This window comes from Bradysia coprophila, unplaced genomic scaffold, assembly GCF_014529535.1.
Source record: "Bradysia coprophila strain Holo2 unplaced genomic scaffold, BU_Bcop_v1 contig_358, whole genome shotgun sequence".
Lineage (NCBI taxonomy): Eukaryota > Metazoa > Arthropoda > Insecta > Diptera > Sciaridae > Bradysia > Bradysia coprophila.
Window position 1 is genome coordinate 4,306,370 of NW_023503616.1, and position 19,476 is coordinate 4,325,845.

Sequence of the window (19,476 nt, forward strand, 5' to 3'; positions counted from 1 at the left end):
TGTTGTCGAGCCCAATAGCTTTTGACTTGATAGAATGAATTGCTCTTGCAACTTCACACGATGTGGCATTCCTGAATGAAAATTCACCTCTTAATGTGTGTGAGTGAGACTGTAGTATAACAGGTTGATCATTATGTTGACGATGGCACGAAGCGGATGCTAAATGACGATTGTACTCATCAGCGGTGAAACCCGGCTCAATTTTACTGGATGAAACCAGTCCCACGCTGCGAAGATTTTGCCATATAGCCTTTGATCCCAGCTTAACGTCCAATTTTGGTTGAAGATAATTTGCTTTCGCTCTTTTAATTAAATTAGTGGCAGCATTTCGAAGTTGCGTGTAATGATGTCTTGTGACAAGACAATTTTTCAATGCAGTGAGGGCCAGATCCCTCTCAATGATGGCTCTCTTGATCTCATTATTAAACCACGGTTTGGTAGAGGACAGGCTAGTTTTCTTTTTAACCGGCAGCAGGGGTGCATGGTGGTTTTGCAGCGTTAACAACACATCATTGAAATAGTCGATTTTAACATTAACGTCTGTGGATGTAAACACAGGATTCCATGTTACTGAAGATAGATCTGTGGTCAGCGAATCGATATTTATTTTACTGAAGTTGCGAGAAAATCTCGTTCTAGTTGAGCTTAAATTTATGTTACAGCTATACGAACCAAGTATTATGTCATGCTTCGACATACCATGCGATATTTGATTAAACATTAGTACTTTCTCAGGTCTGTTGGTAAGAAACAAATCCAATAACGAGTTCCTGCCTATATCCGGAAAATGCGTGTGTAACGTACCAACGCATTTCAAACCAACAGCATCTAAACAATCAGAAAATTTGCACTTGGTACAGGAATGTCGTGCACAGTAAGAACACGGAAGTTCGTTGACCATTTCATACTGATTTTCATTGAAATCGCCTAGGATTACAACATCTTCATAGGAGGTGGTGAGTTCAGTCACTATGTTTTCAAACACGTCTAGTTCGTCAACGTCGAGTGCCTTATAGCACGCTCCTAGTAGAACTTTCGAATCCGGAAATATCAGCTCAATGAAGAGACTCAGATGATATACCTTGTGATGTTGCAACAACCTTGTAATTAATACCTTTAAGAAGATAGATTATAGATAGATCACGGAAGACTTTTTTTATCGCCGCTTGAGAATTATTATAGGTTTCTAAAAACTGTTTTTTTTTGTTCGACGAGAGCTGAACCTAACCACCCACAGGAGTTCGTTAATGAAAAGTGAGTCATTCCGAAAAGAATTTTTTTGAGTGATTTCAGTGTAATTTTTTGTTCGCTTCACTTTAACCGTAATCTATACAGACATATAGTTTTATTATTTATTTATTTAATGCGAAATTTGATTGAGAAAATCAGTCAGGTAAAGAACCTGACTCACCCACAAGGGGCCTAGTAAAACAAAGCGTGAACCAAGTAGCAGATATCCACGATATTACATTACCTGCCCACCTTCATAAACTAAAAACTTCCCACTGTCCAAAATAAAAATTTGGAACCAGTTAGGTACTATATTTCATCTACGTGTGTGAACCACCCACTTACCCTCAATCACTAAAAACAGATATCGACATTACCTTATAAGTTTTTTGCACTAGCGGATAAAGTTTTTACCATTGTAGTTTATTTGCTAGCTATAGCTGCTTGCAATGCAATTTATTTACTTAACAGTGATGACAACACTGCATCGAATTTTTGTTGAAAATAGCGACATCTTCAGTTGACAGCTGAACAATGAAGTGTTTTATAAAATTAAATTGGACAAATAATATTTAGATTTGTGCGAGAAAGGTCCCCGTTTTTTGTTTTATTATTATTTTAACAATTGCCTGAAATCAATTTTCTAATCTCCTTTGGTGTGGCCATTTGTATATTGCCATTTAAATTATTTGATCAGACGTGTAATGGATAAACAAGACAGTGGGTAGTGGCTCTTCTATGAAACGGAAGAATTAATATTGCTACGTCGAAGGTTGTTATTCCAAAACTAGATAGATATCTATTTTTCGGATAAAATCTGGTGGAAACTAAATTGACAAAAAAATAATTGTGCTGTGACATATTCTGATTCAATAAACATTTAATTGAAGTGTACAAAAGCAAGTATTTGACAAACTACAAACTACAAGTGTTTCTATACAAATTAAAAACAATTGAGAAAAATTTTTAATGAAAATAAATTTAATTTGGTTCATTGGTACCTGTTGATGTTTTGGTGGCAATGTAAGTACCTACATGCCTCTATACGCATAATAAATTAATACAATTTATGATTTTCAATTGAAATGCATGTATAAATGTAACGAGTATAAGCAACATACTGACAACAATGATGTTATTTCACATTTTATGATTTCTTTATTCGCTTTTACTTTTTTGTCACGAAATGATGGTATCTCCAGTGAAATCTCTGAAGATTCGCCTCAATTAACATTTGCAATTACTAAATTGAATTCAATTGTTTTGGAATTTCTTTCGCTACTGTTCGGATGAACAGTATGCATTGTTTAGCGATAGAGACAAGATTGTCTTTGATTACTATTGGATTGAATTAACCTATAGTAGTGCATTGATTAAAGGAAAAAGTCGTCCAGATATTGTGACGAGCACGCACACCTTATTCGATAGACTAGACTAGTCACTATCAAAACCAGAACTGTGTGCGTGCTAACGATCACAACACACGAAAATTTAAAATGGTAATTTACAATTTCTTACGTAAATGGATTCCATCAAATTCAAATATTGGAACATAAGTACGTCAATTTTGGTCGGTCTGTTTACAAAGATTTTTTGATTAATATTTTTCTGAAAATTTCCAAAACACATGCCAATTTAAACGTTTAATTTGTAACTTATGGCAAACTATCAGTAAATGAAAATAAATTCTACTTTCAGATCCCTCGAACTGAATGAAACTCTAACGCATTTAAATGTCCAATCAATCACATCTAACGGTTACAAAGACAAAGAGAGAAGAATTAATTAGCCTCGGTTCGGACGATTCAGGTTTGCCCAATCGCAATGCAACGCAAGCTTCATCTTCAAAAGATTTTCTTTAATTTCAGGAATAATATGTGGCCTGGAAGTCGACTCTGATCTGTCGGAGAAAAAGTGTCATCGATCGCAGGAAAGTTTCGATTCGGGTGGCGTCGATGTCGATGAAGAATGTTCGGAAACGTCTGACAACCGAACTATGAATGATGGAACCGTAACACCACCAACCGAGTTGGATATAAGTGAAACCGAACCATCCACTGAAATTGTGATCCATGCAACCGTCGATGATGGAAGTTCGATACAGGAAGCTGTCACTCATGAATTAGATGAGCCGCCATCCCAAGAAGCATCCGCGAAGATAGAAACGAATATTAAACAGCAAAAGTCCGATGCCGATTCAAAACAAGACCCCGTAAAGAACGAAGTGATATTTAAGAGTATTTTCGGAGCAACGAAGAATGCAATTTTTCGCACTGCTCAAAGTATTATCGACAATCACGAGAAGAAAAATGCTTCGAAACAAGTCAAGGGTGGAAGCAATGAAGAAATTTCGGTCAAGTCACCGGAAACATCAAAGCGCAAAGATTTCTTTTTATTGAAACCAGCTTCCAGTAAAAATAAGACCACAACGATGTCATCACCAGAACTGCTTACAGAAAGTGATCATAAGTCAATGACTAAATCTGCCTCGTCGTTATCGCTAACACTGTCAGACAATTTTAAGCTACCGGGTACAGTCATGCTAGTTTCGAAACACAGAGAGGCAGAGTCGTTACAGCCGAGACCAGAAAAGGGTCACAACGGGCTATTACGATTTTTTGAGTCTCCAGTTTTCAATATTCACTTTGCCATCCATTATCTGTTCTATTCGAAGGAACCGGGAGTTCTGACGTTTATCGGTAATAAGTTATTTAGTTTCAAGGACAAAGACGTTGATCTGTACATACCCCAATTGATATTAATGTACATTCAAATGGATGAACTGGCTGAAGTGTTGGATATGTACCTGATATATCGGTGTCGAAGATCGGCTGATTTTTCGTTAAAAATTCTGTGGCTAATGGAAGCCTTCAATTATAATGCCGAATTGATGAGCTTCGAAAAAACACATTTGTCGCTCTTAAGAGAATTGTATCCGAAGAAAAATCGACGACATCTCCGTAATACGGAAAGTTTTCGCGAAAATTCGATTGTATCGCCAATCAAGAAAACACATCATAGGTACCCTTAGAGCTACACGAAGACTCGGTTGATTGGTGTGACTAATCGCGATAATTTTTTTCCCCCACAGATCACAGTCCGATGCTACCGGACTTTTCAGTGGTTCATTGTCGTTACACACAAAATTACAACAAACCCAAATACGTCTGTGTTTGGGTGATCTATCTACAGGGAGGGCATTTGACAACGGATGCACTTGCTTCGATACAGTTCGAGGTACTGTCAATGGACTGTTAGGTCAAAAGACTGTATGCTCTTGTGGGGTGAGTGGAACGCAAGTTTTTACCATGAAAAGTTAGTAAATTTTTGACTACTATTTTAGGCTGCGAAACTCGCTCCGCAACGGGAATTTATGAAGTCGTTAGTAGAAATCGGCAAAAATCTCACGTCCCTCCCAACCAAAGCTGAAAAGACGAGCATACTTCGGATGCGTTTGAATTTAATTAACAAAAACTTGCCCGCCCGCGTTTGGTTACCGTTGAATTCAGACATCCCACATCATGTGGTGCGAATAACGGAGGAGAAAACTGCTGTCCTAAATTCGAAGGACAAAACTCCGTACATTATTTACGTTGAAGTTGTTGAGGTACGTTAGTGGTACTATTTAGAAGAGTCAACTTGATGAAATATTTGCCTTTGTGTTCAGGTTACAGACATTTACACTTCGCCGGTGATGCCTAAACTAATGCCAAGTCTTCGTCACACAAAGAGTGAAGAATATCTGGAATCAAATGTTGATGCTTCCAGTGAAAATAGCAGCGAAGTGAAAATTCATATTGACAAAGTTTCTGACGCAATCAGCCTGGAAAATGTTGTTCGTGATTGGTCCGATGACGATGTGTGGTCGCAGGAAGAGGACGAAATTACAGCGCAGTATTTGAATATGCGTAAAATAACTGAAAAAGATTCGATATCGGAGCTGTCGTTAGAATCGATTGATTCAAGGGAACAAGCTGCACCTACGTCATTCAACATCGGCGACGTACGCATGCGGCATTGTATCAATTTACATTCGGAAGTTGCTAAGCCATTTAGCAATGATCCGGAAGATCCGTCCGCAGCTGCTTTGAAGGTAAAAGAGTGCAATTGGCCCAAACTTAGTAGAAAATTAAAATTTGTTCCACGAAACAGGAGCCTTGGCACGATAAGGAGCGGCAAATTAGAGAGTCTTCTCCCTATGGACATCTTATTAATTGGAGGTTATTATCAGCTATCGTTAAATGTGGCGATGATTTACGTCAAGAATTGATGGCGACACAGCTACTAGAGGTTTGATTTCTCTAACCCGATAACACAATTTACCAAGAAAAATATTCAAAATTTGGTAAGGAGTAAAGTTTGGGTGAAATCCAATTGATATCACCATCTACCAGACACATTCTTAATTTCTTTCTACTGACCAAAGAAAAAAAAAACTTTTTTTTTAAGTGCGCAAACCTTTCTCGTGGCTATTGTGTTTTTCGGGGAAACTAAAATCAATATTTTATGTACTGCTTTGTATAACTATCCATCATTTCTTTCATATCCTAACCGTCAGACATTCAAGTTAATTTGGGATGAAGAAAATGTAGACGTCTGGGTGCGACCATACAAAATTGTTTGCTTTTCTAATGACAGTGGACTGATTGAACCGATCCTGAACACAGTGTCTTTGCATCAAATCAAAAAGAATTCCAACAAAAGTCTCCGAGATTATTTCATTGACGAATATGGTAGCCCGGAAACCGATAATTTTCAAAAAGCTCAACGAAATTTCATGCAAAGCTGCGCTGCGTACTGCTTAATTTCTTATCTGCTTCAAGTCAAGGACAGGTATGTGATCGAAATCCAAATAGTGGACGGAATAGTAAATCGTTTATCTCAACCGCAGACATAATGGAAATATTCTGTTACATTCCGATGGACATCTGATCCACATTGATTTTGGATTCATTTTAAGTATTTCACCAAAGAATTTGGGTAAGTGGTGACTGGTTCAAAATTCGATTCCGTTTGTGAGACTAACCTAACTTTTCAGGATTCGAGCAATCGCCTTTCAAGCTAACACCCGAATTCGTTGAAGTGATGGGTGCGCCAAGTTCTGCATTGTGGTTGGAATTTCAACATTTATTGCTAAAGGGATTGATGGCAGCACGTAAACATATGGATCGAATCATAAACATTGTAGATATCATGCGAAAAAGTGAGTTTGACAAAAATTTTCTGTGGGTTGGCATATTGAATTTAAGTCTGCTTTTATGCGCTAAAGGTGCCCAGCTACCATGTTTGAAGAGCGGTTCGTCTGGTACAATAAACAATCTGCGAAATCGATTCCATATGAATTTGACTGAACCGGAATTGGAGCGAAAAATTGAGCAATTGGTACAGGATTCTCTGAATTCACTATCGACGATACTGTACGATGGTTATCAATATTTGACGAACGGGATCCTGTGAATTGCTTGCGTGTACACCGTTATTGTGTGTTTTTAAAAGAAAATGTGATGTTGTGTAAAATTTGTTTTTTTTTTTTAATTAAAGAAAAACTACTTTGTGATATTCAACGAATAATTTAAGTAAGAAAATTGCTTCTGATGCTTGATTTCATGACTTTTAACAGGCTTTGGTGAGTGAGAAATGATTTTATTCCAATCCAAATTAATGAAAGAAAAAAAAACATTAATCTTTACTACCATTTTACAATATTGCTGTAGTAAGATTTGTATTTTAATTAAATTTAATAAAAATCGTAATTTGACAAGGAGAAACTTAGTTTTCTTACTGGTGCGGGCAACATTGAAATGGGCAACGCTCAAATTTTACAAAACCAATTCCGAGAGAGTGTCTTTCATTAGAAGAATTTAATGCGAGGGATTGACCAAAACAAAAAAACAATTTCAGAGCTCTCAGACAGTCATAACGACGGTTTCCCTTGCAACACTTACATGAAAATTACGACTCGACAGATTTGATTCTGTGATATAGTTCGGATGAATCCTTGAGAGCAATAAGTTCTTCAGAATTACAAGTCCGTATTAGTTACAGATATGCATGTTCGATAATTCATTCGATGGATAAAAAATCAATTTTTTTTTTTGGAATCAATTATCGATATTTTCAAAAAGTCAATATCGATCCAATTTTCTATCGATAATCGGTAAATATCGAGTCGATAATATCGACTGATAATCGGTATATGGGTAATTCCATCTAATTTGTGACTGTTCGAAATATTTTCACCAATTGAAATGCGATTTCGGCAAACTTTTTTTTCCTTGAAAGCTGTTGACCAGACGCGTCGTTTAAGCCCCATATTACGTCGGTGGCCAAAAATCTCGGGGAGATACAACCATAAAAATGTATGCTTGTTTTCAGAAAATTTTTGAAAATTCTAGTTTATTTCACGAAACCTGAATTCTGAATCTAAACGCTCTAAACTATGTTTGATACGTTACACTTTTTACAATTTTATATTTTACACTCTAATAGTCCGCTTGTATTAAGACGACTGAAAATGAATAATAAATGAATGAATGAATGAATGAGGTTATTGTAAAATGCGGTCTCGGGGAGACATGACCAAAAAGTGTTTGTTTGTATTCGACATTCCGAGATATTCTCAATAAATCTCAAATGATTTTTGTAAATTTGTTTTCCTGTAGATGTGGACCATATAATTCCACAATTGCTCCAAATGACACGAAATTAAATTTTTTGAAAATTTTTGGTTCATTCTGCTTCGAAGTAAGGTAAAATCACTTCGACCCAAACGTTGCCGAAATTACATTTTTCAAATAAAAACTGAAGATCGGTGTCATTCGAAAGCTAGAGCATATGACTTCACGAGAAAAATAACTTTGAGTCAATCAGGTTAATTGGGTGAGTAAAGTAGGTGACAACAGCTTCCCAGTGGTGATAAAAGTCATCCTCGAATTTTGACTCGTCGAGGTTATCTCGAAACATTTTGTAACCATTTTTTTAAACGGTTTTGAGCCGAAACAACATTTTCTGTGGGGTAACAACCACCAATTGTGAAAAAAAATATTTCTGGCTATTTATGACCTCCGAAAAATATCACTTTTTTAGACATATCTCCCCCAAATTTTGGGTTACCAATCTCATATTGGGCTTAAACTACGCGTCTTGCCCATAGCTTTCAGGGAAAAAAAAGTTTACCGAAATCAGTTTTTATTTCGTGAAAATATTTCGAAAAGTCACAAACGTGTAACGCAACTAACCACCGACTTTTGCGATCACACAAGTCAGACTTCGCAGGCTAAAAATTCCAATTCTTGTTGGTATGAAAGCACTGTGTCTCCTGAGTATTAGAAAATTTATATACTGATTTGTTACCGCAAAACATAGCCAGCACAATTAACTTTTTGACTCACAGTTAACGAAATTTGTAACGCAACTAACCATGGAATTGCCCATATATAGACTGATATCTTATCGATCATTTGGAAATTTTATCATCGATTGATATTTTTCAGTGAATTGAATATGTCTAGTTACAGAGATTTACTGTCTGATCTATTACTTCATTTGATTGAAGATTTTCAGATATTGATTTCAGAAATCTTTTACGTCATTTGTTTTGAACATGCTTGTTGCTATATAAGACATCATTAGTGAGATTTTGGCGTTTATTATTGCTGTCGATAACAGATGACAGCCGTGTACAAATAGCCGTTCAACGCAGTTGTTGCCATTAATTTGTCCCCAATGAACAGCGCTTGCTATTTGTACACAAATTTTTAAATAGCGTACATACAAAAAATACAGTTAGCTTTTACCTTCCTAGAGAAAAACCTTTAACTCGCTCGTAAAGCAAAATAGCATACTGCAGTGCAGTAACTGCACACGGGAAATCATTTAATGATATGTATCACCAAGGTTGCGATCGCTAACGATTTTTATTAGCGACGCTAACGCTAACGCTAATTTCGAAAAATGTTAGCGTCGCTAAACTTATTCGCTAACAGAAAAAAAGTTAGCGCGCTAGTAGCGGCCGCTAATAGCGATCGCTAATGTTTCGCTAAAAAATCTCATGAATAAGACGATTTCTTAATTAAAATTTTTTTTAACATTTTTGATCATGATGAACATGATGAAATCTCAATAATTTTTTAAATATTGTTTTTGATGAACTTTGATTGCATTTTGTTCAATCGTTTTTTGAGGAAAATTTATTAGAATTTATGATTATGTTGAAGATTTATGTTGAAGTTTACCCTTTTACGAGGGGTGCAAAAGATTGAGTATAGTAGCAAGTAGCTATTGCATACTAGTGATGAACAATTAGAAAGTCAAGATTTCATGTGAATTTTGTTAATCCAAAGCATGAAAAGTATTTTACACGATTGCGAGTTGGAGTTGGTCTAATACATAAAATTTCATAAACTTTCAACGGACTTTGAATGTGAAGTACATTTCATAACTCGATTTTTCAACGCTTCACTTCTAGTTAGGCAAATAACAGTTCTAATAATTCAATATTAAATTGTTCAATACCTAGAATGTTCTATTTTTCATTAGCGAAGTGATTAGCGGTCAGCGAAAAAAATTTCGCTAATGATATTCTAGCGTCGCTAGTAGCGTCGCTAATGACTAGCGACGCTAGTGCAACCTTGTAGTATCACGATCTCTGGATACGAGATATCAAAATTACTTTCCTGGCATGGTAAACTACTATTTCGTCCGTAACAGTGAATTCGTAAAATTGTTTCTCCGTTTCCCTCTCGTATATCATCTAGAAGTTCAGCTTAGATTTTTTGTCCTACTGCCCTAAATCTTATACTTCATTTGACCAAAGTATTTTTAAGGATTGTTATTTAATCATTCAGTTTTTTTTTCTTTATCACGTATTTTTTGCTATATAAGACGACGTCTATTGGCGTCGCTGTTGGCAACATATGACGCCCGCAAAAGGGTTAAATCAGTTCACATAAGTCTGACAAATAAATATTTTTTTTCTATCTAGATCTTACATTGACTGTTTCAACCCAAGAAATTTTGTATATTTTGATTCAACTTGAAAAAACCAATAATATGGTCATGTCATGGTCATGTGTGCTCCAACAAATATTTAATTGGGTTTGGCCGATTTTCTGAGTAAAAATTGAACCAAACTTTTCGAATCTAGTACTTCTAGTACTTATATTATGTTTTTATATAAGAGGTTACCCATACCCATGCAAAGGCTTTAAACTTTGGGGAGATCACGCAGATACAGATACGCGGTTGACGCTTGACACTTGACGAAAATGTCGGAAATTCACAGAAGTAGTATGTTCCCGCTTATACGATTAATCAAGTGGACTGTATTCGTTGACGATGTGATTTCTTTAGTTTCTCCTACTCTTGGATTTTTTGAGTTTTTAAATCAGTAAACTTTAACACAAAAATAAAGAAAATTAGAAACTTCTACCTTTTATTTGTAATTTTAGAAAAGGCGCACAGTTTTAATGATGAGACATTATTCGACTAAATATGTATGAAATGAATTATTAAGGCTCCCACCACACCCATATTATTCTGGTTGTCTGAAAATATAAATGATTAGATTTATTCAATGCTTTTCATCTACAGAAAACTGGTTTCCTGATTCTAAGTTTAAACTTCACGTTATCTGGATGATGACGGTTAGAGAACTTCTCCGTTTATCGTCTCCTACAACTTAAAATTTAAAAGAATTTCTGTTCGCTTGAATTTTCTTAGGAAATCTTATCTAAAGTTCAATGAGTGGGAGAACTGATTCTCAATCAGTAACTAGAATGGAACCGATTTAACAAATAAATGAAATGATTAATAAATATTGATGGCGCAGTTCGAGATCTTTGATGTAGTTAAATGAAGCTCAGGAAAATTCCACGGAAAAAAGTTTACTTAATTGGGCATCAAATATAAAAAATGTATGACACAATTTTCCTTTCAATAACTTAATCTTCTGTCGATTGCTTTCAAGCTCAATTGCCTGTGAAAAACATTCAAAAGAAAGTAATTTCTGGGAAAATGTTTAAAAGAAAATATTGGTGAACTTTCCAAACAAACTGGCACCGCAATCGTACGAATCTCTTCAATAACATTAGTTTCTTTCAATGGGCTGTTAAAATGTAGAAGCAGTGTTCATATACCCTTACTTCCTTCACTTAGAGGTTAATCCTGTTAACGTTACTATCCAGAAATAATGAAAATTTATTTTAGTAAGAAACCGTTCGTCATCATGGACGCATACAACGAAATGATAGCTTTGTCCTCGAGATTTTTCCAAATCATTGGAATGGGAATGTTTCGCCTAAAATGGCATCCCGTCAGAGTGCTCACCATGATGGGATACCAATTTTTATCAATAGTCAGCAATGGGTTCGTATCAGCCGAAGCGATTTTCGAGCGAGATATAAATGTATGCTCCACTTGCATTGTAATATTGTCAGCGACCGCTTTGGTGGTTGTGAAAATAATGATTCTGTTGGTCTTGAGTAACGAATTTAATTGCTGCTTTCGATGGATCGAGAAATGCTTTGTGGAAAAGTATCAAAGTGACGAGTTAAATAAAATTTGGATCGATTGCTATAAACGATGCAGAAACGACACTTTATTCTATACTAGGTGCGACTTAGATCTCGCCGCTAGTGACATCTTTTCTTGTTCAACAGCATGTAACTATAATTTTATTTTCAGAATCCTCTACCGACTGTACTTTCTATGTATAACCATAATGTTCGTCTACAACGTATTGTTCAATCGCAACGATCCGCCACTTGAATTTCACGCTATTTTTATTGATAAAACCAAATCATTTTATTACATCGGCAATTTCGTCTACCAACTTTTTCTTTTTGTCGATCTTTTACTTTGCGCTGCTGCTGTCGAATCGACATTCGTCATGTTGACCGTATTTGTAACATGCCGATTGAACTTCACTTTGGAATTGTTCCAATTCATGGATGGCAAAAAGAAGTCTGGCGATAACATCCTTGGTCTAATTAATCTTATTGTTGACATTCATGTTGATGTCTTGGGGTCAATTTTTCTCACTCTAAATTTGAGACGACACAAAATTCAATTTCAGTTTTATTTTTCCAGACAAATATCGAAAATCAGTGACTTGTTTGAAACAATTTTATTGATTCAACTGATTGGAAGCTTAGGATCTTTTATATTCTCTTTGTACGTACTGCAATCATATTTCTATTTCACGATGGTATTTGCAGCTATGTCGCCTGTTGGTCAAGTGTTTATGTATTGTTACTTAGGCGATCTATTAACTCAAAAGGTACTAAGTTATCGATTCAGAAAGCATAGGGTAAGTATAATCGTTTCCATCCTAATTGTAGGCTGATCAGCTTCCGGAGAAAATTTACTGTACCAGTTGGGAAGACTTTTCATTGATCGAACAGAAATATTTGATTGTTGTGATGAGGCAAGCACAAAAGCGGATTTTTTTGTCGGTTGGAGGCTGCAAGAAACTAACGCTCTCAACATTCGTTGAGGTAAAGTCTGTGTCTTACTTTAACGACACCGACCTGTTTCGATGAATTTTATTTTCGTTTATTTCAGCTAGCAAAAACTGCATATTCATTTTGTGCTGTATTGAACACTATTACGGTTTAAATAAAAGCTTTTTGGATTTTTTTTCATTTCATGTTTGCATGTCATTTAGGAACGGCCGGTTTCAACCTTCAATCTTGTCTTGACTTGACTTGATTAACCAAAACATGCTCTTGTGAAGAGAGAAAATTAAAGAAAAAAGAATTGCGTTACAAAGTGGCAGATGATTCAGTTTCTTCCGTTTGAATTCCATTCTTCAGGACATATTTTAACCATTTTCCTAGCACTAGTTTCCTCAGCGTCTGCCATATGACGCAATTTTTATTTTTATTTTTTTTATTTTCCTAAAATTTTTTGGGTCAATTTCTTGTTGATAAAACTTTTGCGGACATGCGCAGAATACGTATACTATTCTCGGCGATATCATTTATGTTGTAAGTAAGATACAGTCGGAGAAATATAGATTTCGGGTTTTTTAGAGATATCATCATTTATCTAATTCTCTCAATTGCCATTTGAAATAACATGCGAAATGAGAGAATATACAGAAAAACGATGAAAACGATGATGTCTCTTAAAATCCCGAAATCTATTTTTCTCCGATTGTAAAGAACTTGCGTCACGTTTACCCTTTAAGGGTCTTTTGACTGATTTTTAATAGTTATATATATTTCTTTGTGCCACCGAGTGTCGAAATACGACATTTTGCAGCACTCGTTTGAGTGTTGAAAAGTGACTTATTTCCGCACCCGTTTGAGTGCTGAAAAATAATTTTATTTCCACACCCGTTTGAGTGCTGAAAAGAAAAAATGCGCAATGACGGTGGCTATGCCGAATGTCCGTTTATTTACTCAGACGCATTCGAAATTTATTTTTGGCTTTGGTCGGACAAGAAAATGCATTCTTCTCGCAAACAATTTGAGTCAACAATTAAAAAATAGATTTGTGTACAGCAGACCGAATGTCAGCACGATTCATTGGTCCGCCCATCAATTGTCCACCAGATTTCAAAGCAGTAGCCACATCAATTGTGCAAATTATGCAAATCAAATTCAAAATACGCGAGCAACTTTTTTTCTTCGATTTGTTTCACAAGTTTAACTTCACACCACTGGTATTAATTTACCGAGTGCCCGCTCAGCAGCTTCTTCTAAATCTGAATCTTTATTGGAACTATCCCAAAACACGTTTAATCGCAAAGAATGTTCAAGACGAATGACGTTTATTACAATCGTCACTGTCAATAATTCGTTTGCAATGCAACGTCGATTGATCAAATTAAGTTGCAAATTTTTCATGAGTGTTTTTAATGGAACTTTATATTTTGTTAATAGAAATTTTGGTGTTTTGTCTATTTCGACACTCGGTTGGCACAAAGCATGATGTGTTACACGTATTGTAATGAGATTTTTTCAACACACGACCCAAATTTCCTTACTCGCTCCGCTCGTAAGGAAAACTTGGGTCTAGTGCTGAAAAAATCAACATTACAATACTTGTAACACAACATACTATTTTCGACACACTGTGCTCGGTCAAATTTGAATTTTTGTTTATTTCAACTCTCGGGCAACTCTCGATTGGCAGAAAGTGTAGTGTGCAACACGTTTGAAAGGTTATTTTTTCATCACACATCACACGCAATAGTGCTGAAAAAAATCAACACTCAAAACTTGATGCACAATATGCTGGCGTGGGGTAATTTGGCACACGGTACTAAAACAACGCATTTTCAACTACGTAAAAGGTGAACTCTCACACGACTTTTCGATACCAAAATTTTGTAAAAGGAGTCATTAAGTCGATGACATGGCTAAAAAGCATTTGCAGCAATGAACTTGCGTGTGCGAGTTCACCTTTTACGTAGTTTAAAAGTGCGTTCTTTTGGCACCGTGTGCCAGATTCCCCGATGCCTATTCTTTGACAGAATAACGAAAGTGTGAATTCATAAAAAAAAAATTCATTTATTTTTGCTAAAGCGATTTCATTTCTCAGATATTCCTTTCAATGCGCCAATAAAAAGCCCTTTTTCGAGCACAGATTTTTCCGATTTGGGTAGAAATACCATCGCCTGTGTTGTATAGTTATTTGCACCCGAGTACAAATAGCAAGCGCTGTGTTGTATGGCTATTTTCACCCGGCTGCAATTGGACACTCCGTTTTTTTTTTTTCGTTGTATTCAATCTCATAGTTCTCGCGTTCTGTTTCAGTCGAGGTTTCAGTCAATTTCGTTCTTTCAAGGAATTATTGATCGTCGTTTCAATGATAAAGCTTCTAGGACTAGGACAACATAGAGAAAATTGTTTGTTTGTAGGAGTCATCGTATCAGTTAATCTCACACTGCTTGAAATATCTCCCATTCAGGGTTTAAAGGCTTTTTTCACGTTTATATAATTCAAATCATCATCTTTTCACAAGCTTTCAGTAAATATAATAGTATGTTGTGTTACAAGTATTGTAATGTTGATTTTTTCAGCACTAGACCCAAGTTTTCCTTACGAGCGGAGCGAGTAAGGAAAATTGGGTCGTGTGCTGAAAAAATCTCATTACAATACGTGTAACACATCATGCTTTGTGCCAACCGAGAATTGAAATAGACAAATGCACAAAAATTCAGAATTTTCATTGTAAACAATCACTCTTCGAATTTGATCGATCACGTTGCTTTGCATTTTTTTAAAACGAATGCTGTAATAACTCATACGAATTTCATTTCAACACTGGTTTGAGTGTTGTAATAAGCCATGAAAACGGGTGTTGTAATTTTGGACATTTCAATCTAGTTATCGATATTGAAATCCGTCGTATTTCAATTCTCGGTGGCACAAAAACCTTGGGTCTAGTGCTGAAAAAATCAACATTACAATACTTGTAACACAACATACTATAACATTCAGTGTAACGAAATTGAAACTACTAACTTTCAGAGTTAAAAACTGGTTATCAAAACTCCCACCTCATCATCAAAACTTTGTATCTTTTTCTGATTTAGCAAGAGAGAACTACTCAGGTATACAAAGACAGCTCTGTCTGACGCATATTTGAGTGAATCGTAGGGAGCCTCCTTGATGCACCATGGATGCATTTTAGCTGGAAATGCAATCACAGACAACAAACAAACGAATTTGATTTTTATTTCAATTTTGCTTTTAATCTCTCAAATATTAATTTATTCTACATCAATCAATAATTATTTTACTGTTACAATTAAAGTTTAGATTTTACACGATGAATTCTAATGAAGAATCTATAGGTTAGCCTTAGAAAATCAGTCGGAAAATATGTACGGAAAATGTGTTTTCTCATCAAAATAAATTAAATTTTCATTAAAAACAATGATAAATATATCAAAAAAAGGAATTGTTTATATCTAAAAAAAGAAGATTTTTAAATTGATTACAAATTTTCTCTCTGTTTTAAATTAAATATATTTTCATTCGTCGCCTTTTAAATTATATAAAATCGTCTCGTTTACATTAAATAACTTAGAACATTGAAAATAATTTAATATTTTTGTTTCTCTTTTATCATTTTTTCTTTTTTAAATATAATACGTCCCTTACGAATTAGATTTTCATTTAAATGAATAAATTTTTGTTTTTGCCTCATTGTTAGGTTGTAAGTTTGGTTAGATAAATAGTGTTTCGTTCACGGGTATATTTTGTTTAACAAGAACCAGTCGTAGTATATATATATATAATTCTGTGGTTGTTGTACAAATTCTATTTATTTCTTTCTATTTTATTTGATTACAAAAAAGCGTTGAATTTTATTTCATATTTTAGATTATCTGACAATGTCCATCAAATTGTTTTAATCCTAAGAAACTGTATAAAATTTAGTATTTCCATTGTTTGTTTGTTTGTTTTTTTATTCGCTTACCGAAAATATAAAAATATAGATACTGGATTGGCGCTAAAATATAAAATTTAAAATTTCTATATTTTTTGTTGTTGTTGTTATTGCATATGTTTTGGCTAGAGTCTATTTTCTTTCTTTCTAATTTTTTGTTTAGGTAATTTCGTTACTAATTTAATTATTGTAGATCTTGCTTTGGTTATAGAACGGGAAAATTGTCTATTTTATGACGACCGAAAAAAGATACACAAATGACACAAACAGAACATCGTTATACGATTCATGAATATCAAAACGAATCAACCAAACTGTTGAACTACATCAGTCTTTCAATTTGATGTCTGCAATTAAAAGTACCTTATGAACTCGAACCTCGAACCTTTCAGAAACAACTCTACTTGTCTATAATGTCGATAATACTGAGCCACGAACTCAGGCTAGTGTTCTTTTACATTTCAAAATGTTTCGTAAAGCCATCTGTGTTTCTAAAGACCTTTCACTTAAAGACATCTATAACCTGTCGAGACCATATTAACCTTTCTCAGACGGTAACCACATCAATAGTTGATTTATCGAGTCCTTTACATCGTTTACATATTCATACAAAGTCCTTCCCTCAGTAAGTTTCAAAAGGCATTTTTCTAAATAAAAGAACGCTAGTCACAGCTCGCTGCCTATTGTTGTCTTCGACACCAAAAACTGATGAAATTGCCGTTCTACAAAAGGTTTTAGTAACATTTTTGGACGGTAAAGCAATCAATTGTATGTTAACTTTTTTATCAATTTTATCATTGTCATTAGACGTTGAAGGCTAGTCTCGTATTTTGGCTGTAAATCCTTCTAAAACATTCGTATGCGGTGAAAACGTCTGCTTCTCTAGTAACATTTGTGAAGCACTTTAACTTTAGTTAAGACTTTAAAGCATCAGTGGTCACAATAAAAATAGTTCTCAAATGATATGACGGAACATTGGTTTGGTGAATACTATAGGTGGATGAGAATCAGTCGATGTGTGTAAGAGGTTGTTCTAAGTCGTTCTTATGCGAAAAAAGAGTTTACTGGCCAAAGTCGTTGGTTTTTGATTTATGTTTACCCATTAGTGTTGCTTACATTCATATTGTGTTCGTGTCAAAGGCTATACACTTAAATGACCAGAAAAAATTGATAGTTCGGACGATATTTTTTCCCCAGCTAATTGAACTTTACATTTTATTGCTAAAAATCTATTTTGGTTTTAAATTCTCAAGTTTAAAATTTACAAAATTATGAAATATTCAATTCTTTTATTCTTCTTCTTCTTTCGTAATCCAATTGAGTTATTTATAGACTAACGAAGAATACAATAAAAACCTCTAGCCGCACTTTTACGGAATTGACCAAATGCGGTGTTAAAACTTTTCTATAAAAAAATATTATTTCTTTTCGAAACATTTACCGGAAAATAATGCAATCTAAAAGAAAATGTGTTCATTAAAAATGTATATAAATCCTGAAGTCATATTAATGTCCAATTTAAAAACTCTTTTTTCATTATTATTTCGTTCGTTCAATGTTTGCGCTGGCTTAATGTATTTTCGGTGCACTTCTGTCGTTTATCGATTTGTTTCGCTTTAACGTTGCTCCACGTTTTATTTGATCCATTAGCGATTCATGGCAGATTCGTGGATCCGGCTGCAAAAATAATTATGTCGTTAGAAAATCACTCAGTCGATTCCGTTATTCGGTTAGGACACCCTAAGCCATGGGGTGAGAACAATGATTGAAATTTAGATGATTAAATCGTATTGGAACGGTATAGTCATTGGTTAGCAACGACGACAAAAGTAAATGATGCCAGAGTTTATTGCTCTCGATATGAAAGGTCAATTCAAGACGATGAATATCTTCGAATTTTTGAAGATTCATTTCATTCTTCATTTGTATGAGAAATTAGGAATAAACTCCACCTTAAGAGGTGCTTAGCTAAAATTGTAGCCTACATTTGTGCGTTTCGTATTTCATTTTCGCAGATATCTTTTCATGAGAATCTTTTTTTGAAAAATGTACGACGACAATAAGGACCACGAATGTATCTGATTTCAATAAAACATAGACATATTTGTGACAGTTTGACCAGTTCTTTTCTCAGAATTGGTCAAACTGCTACAACCAAATCTATTTTATATTGAAAGCTATCATATTCGTGGTGGTTATTGTCGTCTAACATTTTTCAAAAAAGGATTCGGATGAAAAGATTCCAGAAAATAGAATATGAAACGAACAAATGTAGACCACCTCTTAAGAGCAATGCTGAAATGAGCGCCTTTTTGATGAACACCTTATTTTGAAAGAAAATTGAATAAATGTAGGCTATAATTACTATCCATTGATCTTAAATTTTAGTTTTACCAAAAATAGACTGAAATAGACTTACTCCTATTCTTGTGATTATAAAAAAATTAAATTGAAGGGTAAGTGTCACCACTAAAAGATGAATTGGTTGCAGAATTAGATTCAGGAATTAAATTATGATCCCATATATCCCTAGTCGCAACGTTAATTTAACAGGTGCAATCAGTGAAATTTAGACATAAATTGTTGTAGTTGTTTTTCAGCTGGTCGTCTAATGCAAACTGCTTATACGTTTCATAACTATGTCACTCGTATAAATACTTTTGTTTCTATGAGTGGACCAGCTGAAAAACAACTGAAGCAAATTCATACCTAAATTTCACTGACATCCGTTACTCGTTTTTTTTTTGTTCACAAAAGTTGAATGAGTGAAATGGACAATGACAATTGGAATTAGTAAATTCGGACTCGGTAAATGAATCGAATTTTCACCGGTTTCATTTG

The 19,476-nt window shown here is 34.8% G+C and overlaps 2 protein-coding genes across 8 annotated transcripts in view; one reads left to right on the plus strand and one right to left on the minus strand.

Annotated features, from left to right (window-relative positions):
- Positions 1–1,753: 1,753 nt before the first annotated feature.
- On the plus strand, positions 1,754–6,832 carry LOC119081340 (phosphatidylinositol 4-kinase beta-like). Its single transcript, XM_037190139.1, has 11 exons — positions 1,754–2,253; positions 2,929–3,039; positions 3,099–4,251; positions 4,322–4,514; positions 4,574–4,837; positions 4,898–5,323; positions 5,383–5,520; positions 5,789–6,063; positions 6,122–6,210; positions 6,269–6,433; positions 6,500–6,832. Exons 2-11 carry the CDS (start codon positions 2,964–2,966, stop codon positions 6,685–6,687), a joined length of 2,967 nt encoding a protein of 988 aa, XP_037046034.1. The 5' UTR covers positions 1,754–2,253; positions 2,929–2,963; the 3' UTR covers positions 6,688–6,832.
- Positions 6,833–16,332: 9,500 nt separating this feature from the next.
- The window catches only part of LOC119081341 (alpha-protein kinase 1), a 37,714-nt gene continuing 34,570 nt past the window's right edge, over positions 16,333–19,476 (minus strand). For 6 of the 7 annotated variants that reach the window (XM_037190142.1, XM_037190144.1, XM_037190147.1 and 3 more), the window contains one exon: positions 16,333–18,312. In XM_037190142.1, coding sequence (XP_037046037.1) covers positions 18,205–18,312 — 108 coding nt within the window. In that variant the 3' untranslated portion in view covers positions 16,333–18,204. The remainder of the gene's footprint in view (positions 18,313–19,476) is intronic. The other variant, XM_037190145.1, reaches the window with a different exon arrangement.

Coding starts and splice junctions, on each gene's coding strand:
- LOC119081340 (XM_037190139.1), top strand. CDS start 2,964: ATGTCCAATCAATCACATCTAACGGTTACAAAGACAAAGAGAGAAGAA. Junction 6,211..6,268: donor TATTTCACCAAAGAATTTGG/GTAAGTGGTGAC, acceptor CTAACTTTTCAG/GATTCGAGCAATCGCCTTTC. Junction 6,434..6,499: donor TGTAGATATCATGCGAAAAA/GTGAGTTTGACA, acceptor TATGCGCTAAAG/GTGCCCAGCTACCATGTTTG.